The 19156-nt window shown below is 45.0% G+C and overlaps 1 protein-coding gene across 1 annotated transcript in view; it reads right to left on the reverse strand.

The window, feature by feature from the left end:
• cpz (carboxypeptidase Z) overlaps positions 1-18402 on the reverse strand; it is a 59862-nt gene extending 41460 nt beyond the window's left edge. Inside the window, exon 1 of the mRNA XM_078213458.1 lies at positions 18072-18402. Within this exon, the coding sequence (XP_078069584.1) occupies positions 18072-18159 (88 nt within the window). The 5' untranslated portion in view covers positions 18160-18402. The remainder of the gene's footprint in view (positions 1-18071) is intronic.
• Between the last annotated feature and the right edge of the window lie 754 nt (positions 18403-19156).

Genomic DNA, 19156 nt, shown 5'->3' on the forward strand with positions numbered 1-19156 from the left:
AGGGCCAGCAGCGGGGAATCCCTGTTGGAGCAGTTTTGTGGAATGAGGATATTAATCAGCTGTCAGTCCGCTATTCTAGTTTTCAGTAGCTGAGACTCAGAAACTATTTCTTCTGGCTCGAAGCTGATAAACCCCTTGATCTGATAAGTGACTTCTTGGGATATTAAAGGAAGTAGCTACAGAGATAGTGGATGATAGTAATCTTCCAAGAATCTTTAAAATCTGGAAAAGTCCCAGGGGATTGAAAAACTGCCAAAGGGAGGGAGACAAAAACAAATAACCATAGGCCAATTAGCTTAACATCTGCCATTGGGAAAATGTTAAAGCCCATTATAAAGGATGTAATAGCAGAGCGTTTAGAAATACACAATAATATCAAACAGAGTTAGCATGGCTTCATGAAGTGGAAATCATGCCTGACAAATTATTAGAATTCTTTTGAGGTGGTAATGAGTAGGGTAGATAAAGGGGAACCAGTAGATGTAATATAATTGGATTTCCAAAAAGCATTCAATAAGACACCACACAAAAGGACATTTAATAAGAGCTGACGGTGTTGGAGATAGTATATTAACATGGATGGATGATTAGCTAACTAATAGAAGACAAAGAATTGGGATAAGAGGGGCATTTTCAGGATAGCAACCTGTAACTAGTGGAGTGCCACAGGGATCAGTGTGAGGGCCACAATTATTTACAATATGTATTGATGACTTGGACGAGGGAAGTGAATATACTGTTGCCAAGTTTGCAGATGACAAAAATAGAAGGGAAGGCAAGTGGTGAGGATGACATAAAGAGTCGACAGAGCTATATATACAGGTGAGTGGGCAAAAACTTGGCAGGTGAAATATAAAGCAGGAAAATGTGAAGTTATGCACTTTGGTAGGAATGACTCAATAACAGCCAAAAGCTTCTCCCCTGCTGCCAGCAGACTTTTGAATGCGTAAATCACAAAAAGCTAACATGCAAGTTCAGCAAGTCATCAGGAAGACAAATGGAATGTTGGCCTTTATTTCAAAGAAAATGGAGTATAAAAAAAGGGAAGACTTGCTAAAACTATACAAGGCAATAGTTAAGCCACACCTGGAATACTGTGAATAATTTTGGTCCCCTTTTCTAAGGGAAGATATATTGACGTTGGAAGCAGTCGAGAGAAAGTTCACTGAATTGAATCTGAGAGATTTGAGGGATTTTCTTATGGAAGAGGTTGACTAGGTTAGGCCTGTATTCTTTGGAGTTTAAAAGATTGAGAAGTGACCTCACTGAGATATATGGGATTCTCAGGGGGTTTGACAGGATAAATGCTGAGGGGTTGTTTTGCCTTGTTGGAGGCTCTGGACCAGAGGGCATAATCTCAGAGTAAGGAGGTCATGCATTTAAGACAAAGATGAGGAGGAAGTTCATCTCTCAGAGGGTAGTGAATCTGTGGAATTCTTTACCGCAAAGGGCTATAGAGGCTAAGATGGACAGATTTTCAATCAGTCATGGAATCAAGAGTTATGGGAATAAGGTGGGAAAGTGGATTTGAGAATTATCATCAGATCAGTCATGATGTCATTAAATGGTGGAGCAGACTTGATGGGCCGAATAGCCTATTTCTGTTCCTGCATCTTATTGTCTTATGGACTGCAAAGAGCACCGAGTTTTATACTAGAGACTCATGGCTCACTGAAATCAAACAAAACACTTTATCAACACTGATAGCATTACCGTATTTTTCTCTTTTCTTTTAGTCACTTCTCAACCAAACAATTTATCTAAGTGTCAAAAAGAAGAACACCTGACATTTTTCTAAGAATTGTGTACTTTCATCAGCTTTAGGTGTCCGTTGTGGCCCCATTGGTAACTCAGAGTAAGGCATTTGTGGGTTTAAATCCCACTCAGAGACATAAAACATAAAGTTAACATAGATACGACAATGCATTATGCAGGGAGTGTGACACTAACAGAAACTTTGTCTTCTGGATGGGATGTTAAACAAAGGTCTCATCTGCCCTTTAAGGCGGATGAAAAAGATGCCATGGTACTATCTGAAGGAAGAACAGAGTAGTTGTGTGGGCAGCATGGTGGCACAATGGTTCGCACCGCTGCCTCACAGCACCAGGGACCCGAGTTCGATTTCCGGCTTGTTTGTGTGGAGTCTGTACGTTCTCCCAGTGTCTGAGTGGGTTTCCTCCAGGCGCTCTGGTTTCCTCCCGCTGTCCAAAAGACGTGCTGGTGAGGTGCAATGGCCATACTAAGTTCTCCCTCAGTGTATCCAAATAGGCGCCAGAGTGTGGTGACTAGGGGATTTTCACAGTAACTTCATTGCAGTGTTCATGTCAGCTTACTTGTGACACTAATAAATAAACTTTAAAACAATCCTTGGTATCTTGGTCAATTTCTTTCCCTGAATCAACATCACTGAAAACAGATTGTATAAGTCATTATCACAATGGTTTTTGTGGAAATTTGCTGAATGCAAATTGGCTATTGCATTTCCGACATTGAAACTGGATATTTAAAAAGCACTTCATTGGTTGTAAAGAATTTTCAGACATTCTGAGGTTGTGAAAAGTGCTCTATAAATGCAAATTATTTACTTTACTATTCTGAATTGCATTTCATAGAATCACAGAATCATAGAAACCCTACAGTGCAGAAAGAGGCCATTTGGCCCATCGAGTCTGCACTGACCACAATCCCACCCAGGCCCTACCCCCATATCCCTACATATTTATCCGCTGATCCCTCTAACCTACGCATCTCAGGACACTAAGGGGAAATTTTAGCATGGCCAACCAACCTAACCCACACATCTTTGGACGGTGGGAGGAAACCGGAGCACCCGGAGGAAACCCACGCCGGCATGAGGAGAATGTGCAAACTCTGCACAGACAGCGACCCAAGCCAGGAATCGACCCGGGCCCCTGGCGCTGTGAGGCAGCAGTACTAACCACTGCGCCACTGTGCCACCTCAATATGTTTTACTAATTTCTTACTGGAATGAATTATGATTTATTGACAGATTACTGAATTACTATTGAAAGGCAGCGAAACATAGCAGGTCATTTACTTCCTGCAGCTCAAACAGTTAAATGATACAGTTGCAGACATTGCTGTTCTCTCTAAGTTTGTTATGGGCTGTCTTACCGTTTGCAAGTATATGCTGCATGTGTGTTTCGTTGTGGTGTTGTCAATTTGTGGTCAGTCTTTGTGCTGCGTTTATTGTGTAAATCATGTACTTTTCCAATTTGGCAGCCTTGTTTAATTTAACAACAATGCTGAACACCTCCAGGAAGAAAACCAAATCTTCTTCCCAGTTACTTGGAACATGTCGCAACTTGCAATTCAATCAAAGGAAATCTTCCGACATTCTGACTGATAGAGCAAAATGTGGATGGTGCATAATCAAATGTTTCTTGATAACACATCAGTGGCTTCATCTATGGAAACAATTTTAATCAAATAATATGGTCCTTCTGTGGCATTTAGAAATGCATAATTTAAAGAATTGACTGCTGCCAGATATTAAATAATGTAGTTGACAAGGTACACCATCATTGCACTGTTGTGGTATGATGTACATGCACCTTTAAGGACATGTATCTTACACTGCTGCCAATCACTGCCAATGAGACAGGATGTGATGTAGTAGCCCCATGACTGTATACTCAGTCTACAGTAGCAGACCTGCAAGGCAGATGTACCTGTATAGTCTCACAGTTAACATTGTAAGTATATGGTCCTATCTTCTAATGCAATATTGTTTTACCAATCCTTATCATATGATTGGTGCATTCCCGTCAAATGGAAGAACATAATATGCATTAGCAGGTGTGCAGATAGTTTGTTTGTGGAAGGGTTTAGTCCTGATGCTTTGCTCAGCAATGTGGTTTGGTGGACCAATTGGCCTTTCTTTACCTGCCCATCAAATTCATACAACTGCATGTTGAAGATGAAGAACAACAAAATCGAATCCCCACAGAAGAAGGATTACAGAAGAAAGTGAAACATATTGACTGTAGCTCTTGGATTTTTGTGCTTGCAGCAACTCCAGAAACAGAGCTAGGAAGGTTGCTCCTCACGTCTCTCATCCTTACCTGGAGGGTCTACTGTGTAATTTGAAGGAAAACAATGAGGTGAACTCTCGCAAGGATGGGAGGAAGAGGATAAATTTGCCAAGCAAACAAGTGTGGCTGGAAGTGATCATGGAAGCCAGCAGCAGATGTGTGCATAAGGGTGTCATAACATTTTCAGGTGCCAAGTCCCTCAAACCCTTCCCTCTGACCTGCCACCATTCTCCTGCACAGCGCGTCTCCGGACAACACATCTTGCAGTTATATTCATTCTTCGGTCTCCTTCTCACATCTCCACCTGAACAACCAACCCCCACACTCCCTCTCTCACATCCATGCCTCACAAGTCACTCTCAACCAGTGTTGCCTTTCCTTCCTCACCTCGCTATACAGATCATTACAAACGCTCACACCACCTGCAGGGGAAGAGAGCACAGAAATTGATGATATGCTGAGGTCTATCATGGGGAAGGTGGCCTTCCAGGAGAGACACCTTGCCAGTCATTGACAATGCATTTCCACTTGCTTCACTGATAAAGGATTATAGAAAGGATATTATAGAAAGGATATTATTAAACCAGAAAGGGTGCAGAAAAGATTTACTAAGACGCTACCGGGGCTTGATGGTTTGAGTTATAAGGAATGGTTGGATAGACTGGGATTTTTTCCCCTGGATCATAGGAGACTTAGGGGTGATTTATAGAGGTCTATAAAATAATGAGGGGCATAGATCAGCTAGATAGTCAACATCTTTTCCCAAAGGTAGGGGAGTCTAAAACTAAAGGACATAGGTTTAAGGTGAGAGGGGAGAGATACAAAAGGGTTCAGAGGAGCAATTTTTTTCACACAGAGGGTGGTGAGTGTCTGGAACAAGCTGCCAGAGGTAGTAGTAGAGGCAGGTACAATTTTGTCTTTTAAAAAGCATTTAGATAGTTACATGGGTAAGATGGGTAGAGAGGGATATGGGCCAAATGCTGGCAAATGGGACTAGCTTAATGGTTAAAGAAAGGGGCGGTATGAACAAGTTGGGCTGAAGGGCCTGTTTCCATGCTGTAAACCTCTATGATTCTATGACTCTAAGGAGGTGTTGCAACAAACTGCCATGAAAACTCCTGAGCTACAGGTGTTCAGATATGTTCATAGAAATCATAGAATTCATAGAAACCCTACAGTGTAGAAAGAGGCCATTTGGCCCATCGAGTCTACACCGACCACAATCCCACCCAGGCCCTACCCCCATATCCCTACATATTTACACGCTAATCCCTCTAACCTACCCATTTCAAGGCACTAAGGGGCAATTTTAGCATGGCCAATCAACTTAACCCGCACATTTTTAGACTGTGGGAGGAAACCGGAGCACCCGGAGGAAACCCACGCAGACACGAGGAGAATGTGCAAACTCCACACAGACAGTGACCCAAGCCGGGAATCGAACCCAGGTCCCTGGAGCTGTGAAGCAGCAGTGCTAACCACTGTGCTACCGTGCCGCCAAGTTGTTGTGAGAGCTGACCCATCACCTCTAACCCCTCTTTTGGGAGTCTCACCTTCTTCCAGCTGAATCGTGGTGTCCACCCCTCTGGTCTGTGGAGTTGCATGTGGTTGAGGAGCTGGATTCAGATACTGCATCTAATGCTGATTCTATCCTGGTACTGTTGGTCTTGTTCCTCTTGTGCCTCATCAGAGGTGCAAGGAGGAAGTGGATAAGCTCCTCCTAGTCAGTGGTGAAGGCTGACAGTGAAGAAAAGCAGCTGAAGGTGAGCAGAATGATAGGTGAAGTGCCTTGCAGGAAATTGGCAATCACGTGAGAAGCATTGAAATCACTCTGTTGGGAGAAAAAGTGCTGTGAGCAGCAGCCTAGCATCTGGCCATGGCTCAAACTCTTCAGTTTCACTGTTCAAAACCTTCCCAGTCTGTTAGTTTAACTGAAAAAGCTGTACCTACCATGCACTACCCTCAACGACCCTGGTTAATCAGGTTCCCTGCTTGGGAACTTTGCAATTGAAACTTAAACAGTTCTTCCTTGTTTTTTTTAAATTACCTGAATTGCTTTCTTGAGAAATCCTAGGGTCCCTGCTCACCTTTAATCCCACCCTGTAGAAATCTGGAAGAGGGCCAGATGATATCAGGATCCTTACATGGACATAAAAATTAGGGCATTTAACTTCCTGTGTGCACAATAATCCCACCTCCCCTTGCCTGGGAAAATTTCCCTCAATAATTTTGTTTATGGATGGAATTATATCAATTTAGACCCCGCTGTAATGGTGGGAGCGTTTGTGGGTGATAAACCTAAATAATTAGCAGGCTTTGTTGAGGCTCATTCACTGAGCCTGGGCATTATTGTCCTGCCCCCCCCCCCCCCCACCCCCCCGCCCCCAGTTACCCACCCAACCAGGATGACTAAATGAGCAATGAAGGATCTCTATTTAAATGGCCACACAATGGCAGCTCTGAGTGAACCGTTCATATACAAGTGGTCTAAAATGCCGGCAAATTGTGGGAAGGATGGCCAGGCCCTCAGACCCATCCTTGGAGGTCAGGGGTCGAATGCGCTGATGACAAGAAGAGAAGTTCTACTCCCCGAGGACAGGGGCGGGGAGACAATCACAAAGCAGGCGTGGCTTTAATTTGCAGAGACAGTCATCAGAAGGAGTTTGGAGCCCAGGATCTCGATCCGGGTGCCAGCAAAGATTTAATGGCTTCACAAGTGGCAGCATGAAGAGATGATGGGTGGCATTCTCCCACACAGCACTCCATGGCTACCTTGACCGTCACGGAGGACGAAGCACCTGAGACCAACAGGATGAGACTGGGACTAACTATTGGCGATGGAGAGGTGGGGGAGGCCCAGGAAGCTGAAGGCAGCATTAGGTAAAACACTGTGACTTGGCATTGAACCATTCCTCATACGATGTCATGAATATATTAAATATGATCTGCACTCCGCTAACCTGGAACCTTATTCCCCCTACTTTCAGCACTAACTCCTTTCCTTTATTTCCCACAGATACACTGCAGGGCCCCACAGAGGAGCTGAGGGAGGAGGTACAGGAGGTGGATCAGCACTCTCATGATCCCTGCACATCCGCCACCAGCGCTGATACACCTCAATGGGACAATGATGGGATGGCACACGGACAGTCACACATCACATGTGAGCAGGAACTGGTTCTGAAGACAGGAACAGCAATAGAAATCACCCTTTGGTGGGCACAGGACACCCAGGACTCTGCTCAGCTGGACTCAGAAGCTGAGCCGCTGGACTGATTCACTAAATGGGTACTTAGGGAGCAGCAATGGGAAAAGTGTGTGCTTCAGTCAGACTTTCCACAGGCAGTGTCCACCCTCACATGAAGAATAGAGCAGTCCATTTTTAGCAAGAGTGTAATGATGAACACGTCCTTTGAGCAGTGACCCAACACTGAAAGAGTTAAAGGTGGCAAGACACTGAGTGCCTGTTTGCTCACACCAAGAGCCTGTACACTCTGTCAATTTACACCAGAATGAACAAACTCTTTGAGGGCAGATATGTTTATAGCAAGAAAAGTCAGATCACTTATCAGACTGTACACACACACTGTTCCCAATTCCTGGGTGTCAGTTATCAGACTGCACACATTGATCTCCATTCCTGTGTATCACTTATCAGACTGTACACACACTGTTCCCTGTTCCTGTATGTCACTTATCAGACTGTGCACACACTATTCCCCATTCCTGTGTGCCAGTTATCAGACTGTACACGCACTATTCCCCATTCCTGTGTGTCACTTATCAGACTGTGCACACACTGTTCCCCATTCCTGTGTGTCAGTTATCAGACTGTGCACACACTATTCCCCATTCCTGTGTGTCACTTATCAGACTGTACACACACTATTCCCCATTCCTGAGTGTCAGTTATCAGACTGTACACACACTGTTCCCCATTCTTGGGTGTCAGTTATCAGACTGTACACACACTGTTCCCCATGCCTGTGTGCTAGTTATCAGACTGTACACACACTGTTCCCCATTCCTGTGTGTCACTTATCAGACTGTGCACACACTGTTCCCCATTCCTGTGTGTCAGTTATCAGACTGTACACACACTGTTCCCCATTCCTGTGTGTCAGTTATCAGACTGTACACACACTGTTCCCCATTCTTGGGTGTCAGTTATCAGACTGTGCACACACTGTTCCCCATTCCTGTGTGTCAGTTATCAGACTGTACACACACTGTTCCCCATTCTTGGGTGTCAGTTATCAGACTGTACACACACTGTTCCCCATGCCTGTGTGCTAGTTATCAGACTGTACACACACTGTTCCCCATTCCTGTGTGCTAGTTATCAGACTGTACACACACTGTTCCCCATTCCTGTGTGCTAGTTATCAGACTGTACACACACTGTTCCCCATTCCTGTGTGTCAGTTATCAGACTGTACACACACTATTCCCCATTCTTGGGTGTCACTTATCAGACCGTGCACACACTGTTCCCCATTCCTGTGTGTCAGTTATCAGACTGTACACACACTGTTCCCCATTCTTGGGTGTCACTTATCAGACCGTGCACACACTGTTCCCCATTCCTGTGTGTCAGTTATCAGACTGTACACACACTGTTCCCCATTCTTGGGTGTCACTTATCAGACCGTGCACACACTGTTCCCCATTCCTGTGTGTCACTTATCAGACCGTGCACACACTGTTCCCCATTCCTGTGTGCTAGTTATCAGACTGTACACACACTGTTCCCCATTCCTGTGTGTCAGTTATCAGACTGTACACACACTATTCCCCATTCTTGGGTGTCACTTATCAGACCGTGCACACACTGTTCCCCATTCCTGTGTGTCAGTTATCAGACTGTACACACACTGTTCCCCATTCTTGGGTGTCACTTATCAGACTGTGCACACACTGTTCCCCATTCCTGTGTGTCAGTTATCAGACTGTACACACACTGTTCCCCATTCTTGGGTGTCACTTATCAGACTGTGCACACACTATTCCCCATTCCTGTGTGTCAGTTATCAGACTGTGCACACACTATTCCCCATTCCTGTGTGTCACTTATCAGACTGTACACACACTGTTCCCCATTCCTGTGTGTCACTTATCAGACTGTGCACACACTATTCCCCATTCCTGTGTGTCACTTATCAGACTGTGCACACACTGTTCCCCATTCCTGTGTGTCACTTATCAGACTGTGCACACACTGTTCCCCATTCCTGTGTGTCAGTTATCAGACTGTGCACACACTATTCCCCATTCCTGTGTGTCACTTATCAGACTGTACACACACTATTCCCCATTCCTGTGTGTCACTTATCAGACTGTGCACACACTGTTCCCCATTCCTGTGTGTCACTTATCAGACTGTGCACACACTATTCCCCATTCCTGTGTGTCACTTATCAGACTGTGCACACACTGTTCCCCATTCCTGTGTGTCACTTATCAGACTGTGCACACACTGTTCCCCATTCCTGTGTGTCTGTTATCAGACTGTGCACACACTATTCCCCATTCCTGTGTGTCAGTTATCAGACTGTGCACACACTATTCCCCATTCCTGTGTGTCAGTTATCAGACTGTGCACACACTATTCCCCATTCCTGTGTGTCAGTTATCAGACTGTGCACACACTATTCCCCATTCCTGTGTGTCACTTATCAGACTGTGCACACACTATTCCCCATTCCTGTGTGTCAGTTATCAGACTGTACACACACTGTTCCCCATTCCTGTGTGTCACTTATCAGACTGTACACACACTGTTCCCCATTCCTGTGTGTCACTTATCAGACTGTGCACACACTGTTCCCCATTCCTGTGTGTCACTTATCAGACTGTGCACACACTATTCCCCATTCCTGTGTGTCACTTATCAGACTGTGCACACACTATTCCCCATTCCTGTGTGTCACTTATCAGACTGTGCACACACTGTTCCCCATTCCTGTGTGTCAGTTATCAGACTGTACACACACTGTTCCCCATTCCTGTGTGTCAGTTATCAGACTGTGCACACACTGTTCCCCATTCCTGTGTGCTAGTTATCAGACTGTACACACACTGTTCCCCATTCTTGGGTGTCAGTGATCAGACTGTACACACACTGTTCCCCATTCCTGTGTGTCAGTTATCAGACTGTACACACACTGTTCCCCATTCCTGTGTGTCAGTTATCAGACTGTGCACACACTGTTCCCCATTCCTGTGTGTCACTTATCAGACTGTGCACACACTGTTCCCCATTCCTGTGTGTCAGTTATCAGACTGTACACACACTGTTCCCCATTCCTGTGTGTCAGTTATCAGACTGTGCACACACTGTTCCCCATTCCTGTGTGCTAGTTATCAGACTGTACACACACTGTTCCCCATTCTTGGGTGTCAGTTATCAGACTGTACACACACTGTTCCCCATTCCTGTGTGCTAGTTATCAGACTGTACACACACTGTTCCCCATTCTTGGGTGTCAGTTATCAGACTGTACACACACTGTTCCCCATTCCTGTGTGCTAGTTATCAGACTGTACACACACTGTTCCCCATTCTTGGGTGTCAGTTATCAGACTGTACACACACTGTTCCCCATTCCTGTGTGTCAGTTATCAGACTGTACACACACTGTTCCCCATTCCTGTGTGCTAGTTATCAGACTGTACACACACTATTCCCCATTCCTGTGTGTCACTTATCAGACTGTGCACACACTGTTCCCCATTCCTGTGTGCCAGTTATCAGACTGTGCACGCACTGTTCCCCATTCCTGTGTGTCACTTATCAGACTGTGCACACACTGTTCCCCATTCCTGTGTGTCAGTTATCAGACTGTACACACACTGTTCCCCATTCCTGTGTGTCAGTTATCAGACTGTACACACACTATTCCCCATTCCTGTGTGTCACTTATCAGACTGTGCACACACTGTTCCCCATTCCTGTGTGTCAGTTATCAGACTGTACACACACTGTTCCCCATTCCTGTGTGTCAGTTATCAGACTGTACACACACTGTTCCCCATTCCTGTGTGTCAGTTATCAGACTGTGCACACACTGTTCCCCATTCCTGTGTGTCACTTATCAGACTGTGCACACACTGTTCCCCATTCCTGTGTGTCAGTTATCAGACTGTACACACACTGTTCCCCATTCTTGGGTGTCAGTTATCAGACTGTACACACACTGTTCCCCATTCTTGTGTGTCAGTTATCAGACTGTACACACACTATTCCCCATTCCTGTGTGTCACTTATCAGACTGTGCACACACTGTTCCCCATTCCTGTGTGTCAGTTATCAGACTGTACACACACTGTTCCCCATTCCTGTGTGTCAGTTATCAGACTGTGCACACACTGTTCCCCATTCCTGTGTGTCACTTATCAGACTGTACACACACTGTTCCCCATTCCTGTGTGTCAGTTATCAGACTGTGCACACACTGTTCCCCATTCCTGTGTGTCACTTATCAGACTGTACACACACTGTTCCCCATTCCTGAGTGTCAGTTATCAGACTGTGCACACACTGTTCCCCATTCCTGTGTGTCAGTTATCAGACTGTGCACGCACTATTCCCCATTCCTGTGTGTCAGTTATCAGACTGTGCACACACTGTTCCCCATTCCTGTGTGTCACTTATCAGACTGTACACACACTGTTCCCCATTCCTGTGTGTCAGTTATCAGACTGTGCACACACTGTTCCCCATTCCTGTGTGTCACTTATCAGACTGTACACACACTGTTCCCCATTCCTGAGTGTCAGTTATCAGACTGTACACACACTGTTCCCCATTCTTGGGTGTCAGTTATCAGACTGTACACACACTGTTCCCCATTCCTGTGTGTCAGTTATCAGACTGTACACACACTGTTCCCCATTCCTGTGTGCTAGTTATCAGACTGTACACACACTGTTCCCCATTCTTGGGTGTCAGTTATCAGACTGTACACACACTGTTCCCCATTCCTGTGTGTCAGTTATCAGACTGTGCACACACTGTTCCCCATTCCTGTGTGCCAGTTATCAGACTGTACACACACTGATCTCTGTGTCACAACATACATTGTTAACCATCAGTATGTCTCAGTAATCATATTGGACACAGTTTGAATACCCTTGTCCATGTGCTGGTTATCAAATTTTGTGAAGTATGGTTGTGTTCTATCAGATAGGTTACAGACACTTTCCCAAGCCTCCATCTTCCCTGACTGCATTCAGACTCCGCATAATAGCAGCTTGAAACTGTGGGGAAGTGAACAGCTCCCAGTCTGTTCCCCGGCAAGATGTATTCTTACTCTTTCTCCCTGTCCCAGAAACTGATCGTTTCTGTCTGGAGTGCAGTCATGCAGAGGAGACAGCAGGCATGAGATTTGCTTGATATTTAAATACCCAATATCAATACTGCACAAATTTCAAGCATTTGGTCTGAATGAGAAACCTGCTGTCACAAATTTAATCTTCAAGTTCGGTAAAAACAATTAGAAATGGAACCAGTATAACTGTTCTTGAACTCCGCATCACAGAATTGTTATGGAATAGAAAGAGGCCATTTGGCCCATCATGTCTGCAGCAGCTATCCAAATCAGCATCATGATTTAGTGCCTTTTCCCCATACTCCTGCACATTGTTTCTATTCAAGTAATCATCTCACGCCCTCAAATAATCATCTAATGTCCTCTTGAATGCCTCGATTAAACTTGCCTCCACCACACTCCCAGGCACTGCATTCTAGACCCCAACAACTTGTGTGAAAAAGTTTTTTCTCACATCACATTTGCTTCTTTTGCAAATCATTTTAAATCTGTGCCCTGTCGTCCCTGATCCTTTTACAAGTGGGAACAGTTTCTCCCTATCTACTATGTCCAGCCCCCTCGTGGGCCAAACTTTCCCTGCCATTCCTGCCAGCGGGATCTTGTGGTCGTGCTGTCCAAGAAGAACAGTCCCAAATTCTCCAATCTATCATTGTAAATGAAGATTCTCATCCCTGGAGCCATCCTGGGAACCTCTTTTGCACTCAATGTGTTCACATATTTCCTAAAGCGAGGTGTCCAGAACTATACACAATACTCCAGCTGAACTCTAATCAGTGTCTTGTTCAAGTTCAGCATAATCTCCTTGCCCATGTCGCTATTAATAAAGCCCACTGCTCTCTCGGCCTGTCCTGCCACCTTCAATGATCTATGCACACATACACCTTGGTCCCTCTGCTCCTGCACCCCTTGTAGTATTTCACCCTTTATTTTATATTGTCTTTCCATGTTCTTCCCACCAAAATGCATCACTTCACACGTTTCCACATTGAACTTCATTTGCCACCCTTCTATCCACTTCACCAAATTGTCTATGTCCTTTTAAAATTCTACGTCCTCACAGTTTACAACACTTCCAAGTTTTGTGTCATCCGCAAACTTAGAAATTGTCAAGATTTAGATCATTAATATATGTCAGGAAAAGCAAGGGTCCCAACAACAACGCCTGGGGAACACCGCTATAAACATCCTTCCAGCCTGGAAAATATCCATTAACCATTACTCTCTGCTTCTTATTACTCAGCCAATTTTGGTACTGTCCCTTTTATTCCATGAGCTATAACTTTTCTCACAAGTCTGTGTGTGGCACTGTATTGAATGCCTTTAGAAAGTCCATATACACAACATCAGCAGCATTACCCTCATCAAACCTTTCTGTTACCTCCTCAAAAAACTCTTGCAAGTCATTTAAACATGATTTCCTCTTTAGAAATCTATGCTGCCTCTTCCTAATCAACCCATTAATTCTATCCCAAATAATTGTTTCTAGAAGCTTGTCTACTGAGGTTAAATTGGACGCCATCGACCGCGTGTGAGACAAGGGAGCCGCCATTTTGGACGCCGGGCGATCATCCTCCAGGATCCACGGTGGCAGCGGTCCAGCTAGACCAATCCCGTCCGCATCAACTCGCCAGGTCCATGATGGACATCCAGGTAAATGGCCACGTGGGAAATTGTTTGTTTGACTGCGGGAGTACGGAGCGTTTCATCCACCCCGATACAGTGGTAATTGCTGGAGCTATCCTTACAATCTTTTTTAGAAAAGTGCATAACATTTGCAAATCTCCAGTCCTCTAGCACCTCCCCTGAGTCCAGAGAAGACTGGATGATCACAGTCAGCACCGCTACAATTTCCATTCTCACTTCCTTCAATATCCTTGGATACATTTCATCCGGTCCCACTTGTCAACTTTCAGTACTGACAGTTTATTCGACACTTCCTCCTTATCAGTTTTGAACCCTTTTAGGGACAGAATTTCTTCATCTCTCATCATGTCCTGGATAGAATCTATCTCCTTCGTAAGGGTGGATGCAAACTATTTATCTAATATCATTGCCATGTCCCCTGTCTCCATGTGTAAACTGTTCTGAACTCATTCTGTACTCTCCAAAATGGAATTCTAATCGTACCAGTAACAGCAGAGCTGGTTTTCAAAACTATATTTTGAAAAACATAGGTTTCTGTCCTATGTTCAGGTTGAACTGAACATAGGAACATAAGAATTAGGAGAGGGCGTAGGTAATTCAGCCCTTTGAACCCACTCCACCGTTTAACCTGATCATGGCTGATTTTATCCTGGTCTCAACTCCACTTTCCTGCCTGCTCCCCGTAGCCCCTTATCCCACTTTTCATTACAAACATATATATTTCTTTCTTGAATCTGTTGATTGCTTCTCCTTCCACTGCATTTTGGGGCAGTGAGTTCCACAGACTCACATTCTTCTGAAAGAAGTAGCTTCTCCTCATCTCATTTTTGAACTTACCTCCTCTCACTCTGGTCTTAACTATTTTTTTCCTCCCATGAATAATTGTGATTAGCCTCAGTTATTCCAAGGCCACACTAGCTGCAGATATGAAGCCTATGTCAGAAAGATCTGAACCCGCTTGCTTCTGAACCTGCCCCTGTTGGGTGGAATCTTCCCTATCCAGCTGGGGTGGGTCTAAAGGCAGCAAATTCAGATATCCTGGTGCCAGGTCAGCAGTCCAAGACATTCTTGCTTCCGAGTAACCTTCCTGACAGTGGGTCATCACCAGCACAGATTTCCCACCCAGCAGCAGCAGGTAGCCAATCTGAATATTCAACTGCCTACTTATGGGCTGATTAGGGTGGCATACAGTGGTTTGCATGGCTGTCTCACAGCTCCAGGGACCCAGGTTCGATTCTGGCCTTGGATGTCTGTGTGGGGTTTGCACGTTCTCCCCGTCTCTGCGCTGGTTTCCTCTGGGTGCTCCAATTTCCTCCCACAGAACAAAGATGTGCAAGTTAGGTGAACTGGTCATATTAAATTGCCTCTTAGTGTCCCAAAATGTGTAGGTTAGGCGGATTAGCCATGGTTAATATGTGGGATTATGGGGGTAGGACGGAGGGGGGGGGGGGGGGGGGGTTGGACCTGGGTAAGATGGTCTGTTAGAGAGTTGGTGCAGACTCAATGGGCCGAATGGCCTCCTTCTGCACTGTAAGGATCCTATTGATTGTGGATGCTGCCTGGGCAACAGACACTGAGTATGAAATCCGGCAAGTGCCTGTGGATAGAGCAGCGTTGATCAGCAGGCCACAGCTGTAACCACTGTCCATCCTTTGGAGAGGTTACCACTTTACAGTTTTGGCCTGTTAACTGCGGCTGGAGTTGTTTTTTAATTCAAATTTCAATCTTTGGGGGGCATCTCAAGATAGTGATGCCCCAGGGGGGTACGGTGGCACAGTGGTTAGCACTGCTGCCTCACAGCACCAGGGACCCGGGTCCAATTCCCGGCTTGGGTGACTGTCTGTGTAGAGTTTGCACGTTCTCTCCGTGTCTGCGTAGGTTTCCTCTGGGTGCTCCGGTTTCCTCCCACAATCCAAAGATGTGTGAGTTAGGTGCGTTGGCCATGTTAAATTCTCCCTCAGTGTACCCGAACAAGCACCGGAGTGTGGCGACTAGGGGATTTTCACAGTAATTTCTTTGCAGTGTTAATGTAAGCCTACTTGTGACACTAGTAAATAAACTATAATTCTTGCATTCACCATCCTGCAGCAGGCACACCCACCTCAGATGGTGGGACTACCATCCTTCCCAAGGTTGCAGACCTTCTGGTCGAGCTTACAGCATTGGGAACCCACCCAATAACTGTGGGACCAACGGAGTTGGTTGGTCCCTTCAATTATTTTTAAGGAGGATAAAATTCCAGCCCATTCGATGTGGAGATTTTGGATATCCTACACTTTTGGTGGGATTTAACCCATGCCTAGTATCCAATTCCACCTCTCTGGCAGATTAGTGATTAGTGGTTAGCCCTGCTGCTTCACAGCGCCAGAGACCCAGGTTCAATTCCCGGCTTGGGTCATTATCTGTGCAGAGTCTGCACATTCTCCCTGTGTCCGGGTGCTCCGGTTTTGACCCACAGTCTGAGAGACGTGCTGGTTAGGTGCATTGATTCTCCCTCAGTGTCCCTGAACAGGCGCCAGAGTGTGGCGACTGGGGGATTTTCACTCCATTGCAATGTTAATGTAAGCCTACTTGTGACAGTAGTAAATAATCTTAAAAACAAATATTATTCCGCCCTCTCTCTCCCAGAGATGCTGCCTGGCCTACAGAGAATTTTGCAGCATTTTCCTTCTTTTATTTCAGTTTTCCAGCAGGCGGCGGCGCGATCATTAAAATGATGCTGGGTTGACATCCTGACATTTTTCTGCACTTTGCCCTACAGGCACCAGGTGGCAGCAGAGGCTATGTCCACGAAGCTGGAGGGAGAGGAACAAAAAACAAAGTTGTTCACAAGGGACAGGATTTTTGGAAGTGAAATCTCCTGAGACCAAAGCAGAACCGAAGCGTTTGATTTGGATTTGGAAAAAAGAGTGTGCCGGTGTGATATCTGCTTCTTTCCTTTTGACTTCAGGTTTTAGAAATGCCCTTAAGCAGGGAAGCAAACTTGCTGGAAAAGTGAAGCAAGGGGAAAATCCGATTGGAGTATTGATCGATATCCAGAGTGCCTTTAGTTTGTAGGAACGGAATCCAGAAATTACATCCCCTGAGCTGTTTCTGCAACGGTTTGTTCCACTTTAACACTCAAAAGTAGCCTAGAAGTGAGACTCCAGCATAGATATAGTGCCCATGCTCTCTCGATTTGAACCCAACCCCTATTTAAATGTTGAGGACACTCTCTCAAGCTGCTGGGCTGCGGGGACGGAGGGACCGTTTCTCGGCCACTTTGGACTAACTTCTCCAGCAGTCTACGAACATCTGGTAAAAGCAAACGCGGTGGTAGTGGTGATGGTTGAGGGGGGGGACACCCCAGTTATTAATGCCCCAGATGTGACTGGGATTGCGCCTGCCAGATGTGGATACGAATATAACAGCGAATATAAGGTTTGTTGCTGAAGGTCGCTATGCGTTAGGACACTGGATCCTCAAATTAATCCATATGGTATGAGCTTTAAGAATTACATAAGCTATTTTGTGCTGGGGGTGGTTGCAAAGTTAAAGGTTTTCAAAGTCGTTCCTGATTGCAATTCCTGCATTTCAAAATCGCCACGATGGCACAAGTAATTGGGCCATCTTGAAGATTAACGTGCAAACCCTTCGGATTTATCCTTTTTACTTCGTGTCCCAGAAGGAAAGAATCTCCAGATTGAGCGCTGCAACTCTGGCAATTGCACATTTTTATATGATGTCTAATCACCAACACCCCCCCCCCCCCAAGAGAGCAATCCATATGTTTCGCATACAGCGCTGTCTGATGGATGGAGGAAGCAAAAGTCCTCGCCTGAGATCGCAGACCGCGATGTCACAGTCCAGCGAACAATTCACCCCCAAAATACAAACTGATGCTTTAGAAACATTACAAATGTTTAACCAACAGCCGGGCATCGTGAAGGGAGTAACAAGATGCAGTGAAGCAAGCTTCCTGGTTAGTTCAGTAAGTCTCGGAATGCGGTGTAAATGGACATATACACACACATACATACACACAGTTATCACTCTTTCTTACCTAGTGCTTGATCAGCCGGTTCACACTTCGGAGCGCAGCGCGCTATTGTCACAAGAAGGACAGGCAGAGCGCACACCACCCAATTCATTTCGCTCCGTTTGGCTGCACTGCTCTCTGACAAATGGCACTAAGACGTCAGCCTTCAATTATATGTGTGCACCCCTTGCATCTGAAGTAGCATCTGAAAGGCAATGTGCATGTTCTATAAGAATTACGGCGGAATATCGTATTACCGTATTGCCACGTGGAGGTACAATTACAATCGGGAAATTACAACCAAGTCAGTCTGGATGGGAAATGTGACCATTTGTCCTCACTCACTCACACACTCACATAACTCTCAAACCAGTGCGCGAAATGTATACATAGTTCAGAATCGGTAGTAACTGTAACCCTTTGTTGCAATTGCTACCATTTTTAAAACATGTTTCTTCAAACGACAGACTCGCGGTTTAAATAAAATTCCTGTGGACGCAGCAAGTGGTCTCATGAAAGTTTTATTGTTGTTCCATTAATCTGTGGCGAAGCTCACATCGAATGTAAACACCGTAAGCAAGTTCAGTATTAATCTCACAGCGGCCTCCGCCGCCCTGAAATCTAATCTAAGAACAACAACTTTGAACTTACATTGTGGACACCGTTCAACTGAAATGTTTGATGGAGTTGCCCTCGATCTTTTAACCGCGTTTTCCTTTGTGTTGTTGCTGTCGTTTTAAACAGGATTGTGGATGCTTTATTTTTTTATTTTTTTGGCACAGGACTGACTCTAATGAATAATATCTTCCTCTTCAATAAGTGTATCCAGTCTGTAACTGCTCTATGGAAAGCCTTAACAAAGTTTTAAGTGATACAGTGCAAACAGATAGTCTCAACAGACAACCCTTCCCCATATATATATATATATATATAAATACTCAAGCTTGATAATAGTAATTTGCACAAAACTGCGAAAATACAAATATTTACGGAAAAAGACGGAAACTCGGACCATAATACATTCTTTCAATAAAATAGGTAATATCATAAAAAGACGTTTGCCTTTGGCTCTTCGTAGTTTTCTTCATAACACTGGAATGATCAAAAAG

The sequence above is a fragment of the Mustelus asterias genome, chromosome 1 (genome assembly GCF_964213995.1).
Source record: "Mustelus asterias chromosome 1, sMusAst1.hap1.1, whole genome shotgun sequence".
NCBI classification, from domain to species: Eukaryota; Metazoa; Chordata; class Chondrichthyes; order Carcharhiniformes; family Triakidae; genus Mustelus; species Mustelus asterias.